This window comes from Buceros rhinoceros, unplaced genomic scaffold, assembly GCF_000710305.1.
Source record: "Buceros rhinoceros silvestris isolate BGI_N320 unplaced genomic scaffold, ASM71030v1 scaffold20694, whole genome shotgun sequence".
NCBI lineage: Eukaryota > Metazoa > Chordata > Aves > Bucerotiformes > Bucerotidae > Buceros > Buceros rhinoceros.
The window spans coordinates 7,579-8,942 of NW_010406741.1; the positions used below are offsets into that span (position 1 = coordinate 7,579).

Consider the following 1,364-nt stretch of genomic DNA (forward strand, 5'->3'; position numbering starts at 1 on the left):
CTGGTGAGCTGGGAGGAGAAGGAAAGGAGACAGAGGAGACGAGGTTTTCCTCCATCAGTTAATTCCAGCCCCTCGCTGCCTCTCCAGGCTAATTCACAGCCCTTCCAGCCGCCAGGCACAGGGTGAGGATGAATTACAGACACCAGCTGGGGAAGCCTCCTGTCACACTGGCCTGCCAGAGGCTCGGCCAGGAACCGCTGCTTGGTCCCTGCCCGCACCTTCCCGTGTCTGGGCCAAGCCCCTGGCAGAGCCCGGCCCCGTGGGCCTCGTTCTCAGGGGTTTTCCTGTTCTCTGGAAGGTCGAACAGGCTTTTCTCATCCCACTCTTCGCCTGATGCTCCGCTGGGTCCTGCATACTGCGGGTTTTTCCCGATCCGTCCCATGGCATTAAAACAAATGGCAAATGTGGAGTCCCAGCGCGCTGTGCCAACACGTCCACCTTCACCAGGCTGGGGAATAAGAGCAAAAGAAACGGTTTTCACCCCATCGGCCGGAGCCCACAGTGTTCTCCTGGTGTTTCGTTAATACAGCAAGTTCAGGAATTAGCAGCAAATGCCTTTTAATGCCCCAAAAGCCAACTGGCTCTTTGGGTTTTTTTTAAGCAAAGCTTCCTTTTGGTTTGGTTCCTCCAGCTGCTTGGGCAGTGCCGCAGCCCAGGGCCCCGTGGCAGACAGAGGCTGCAGCGCCCCCAGAAACCCCCTTCGCACCCTGGTCTGTGCTCGCGGGGCTCCTCAGTGCAGGTGTCGCTGCCCTGGCTGCGCGAAGGGTCCCCGGACACCCCACCCTGCTTGTGTGACAGGGATGTGGATAGGGACACTGGGGTGACACCGGCGGTGGCCCTGGCACGGGGCAGTGCGAGCAGGACAGGGATGCTGGTCCAGCCCGTGGGGCTGTGGGGGCTGCATTCCTCCACACAAAGGTCCTCCTGTTTGTCCCATTAGTGCCATCATTATAAACCAGTTAGTCCCCTGCGGAGGGGCTGCCATGCCCCAGACCCCCGTGTCCCCCCGGGAGCGCTGGGGTGAGCATCCTCTCCTCCCGACTGTGTACTGGGGCTAATTGGTGCTGCCGGGAGCCCAGCTTCACACCTTGTTAGCAGGACACTTAGCTCTCCTCACCCTGCGCTTCGCTCTCCTCCCCCTGCTGATGGCTCCTGGGCGCACCTGACCCCCTCCAGCTTTCCAGCCAGTTATAAATGCAGCACCGGGGAGGCGGCGGGAAGCAGAGCTGTGCCAAGGGACAGCAGAGCCATGCTGGGGACCATCCTGCTGCTGCTGGCCCTGGCCAAGCCAGCGTGCCCGAGCCCGGCCGGCGCAGCGAGCCAGCGAGCTGAGGCACTGAAGAGGCTCCTGGAAGTCTTTGGTA

The 1,364-nt window shown here is 61.4% G+C and overlaps 1 protein-coding gene across 1 annotated transcript in view; it reads left to right on the top strand.

Annotated features, from left to right (window-relative positions):
• Positions 1-1,249: 1,249 nt before the first annotated feature.
• The window catches only part of LOC104491779 (bone morphogenetic protein 2-B-like), a gene marked incomplete at its 3' end in the record, with an annotated part of 2,034 nt that continues 1,919 nt past the window's right edge, over positions 1,250-1,364 (top strand). Inside the window, exon 1 of the mRNA XM_010134247.1 lies at positions 1,250-1,362. Within this exon, the coding sequence (XP_010132549.1) occupies positions 1,250-1,362 (113 nt within the window). The remainder of the gene's footprint in view (positions 1,363-1,364) is intronic.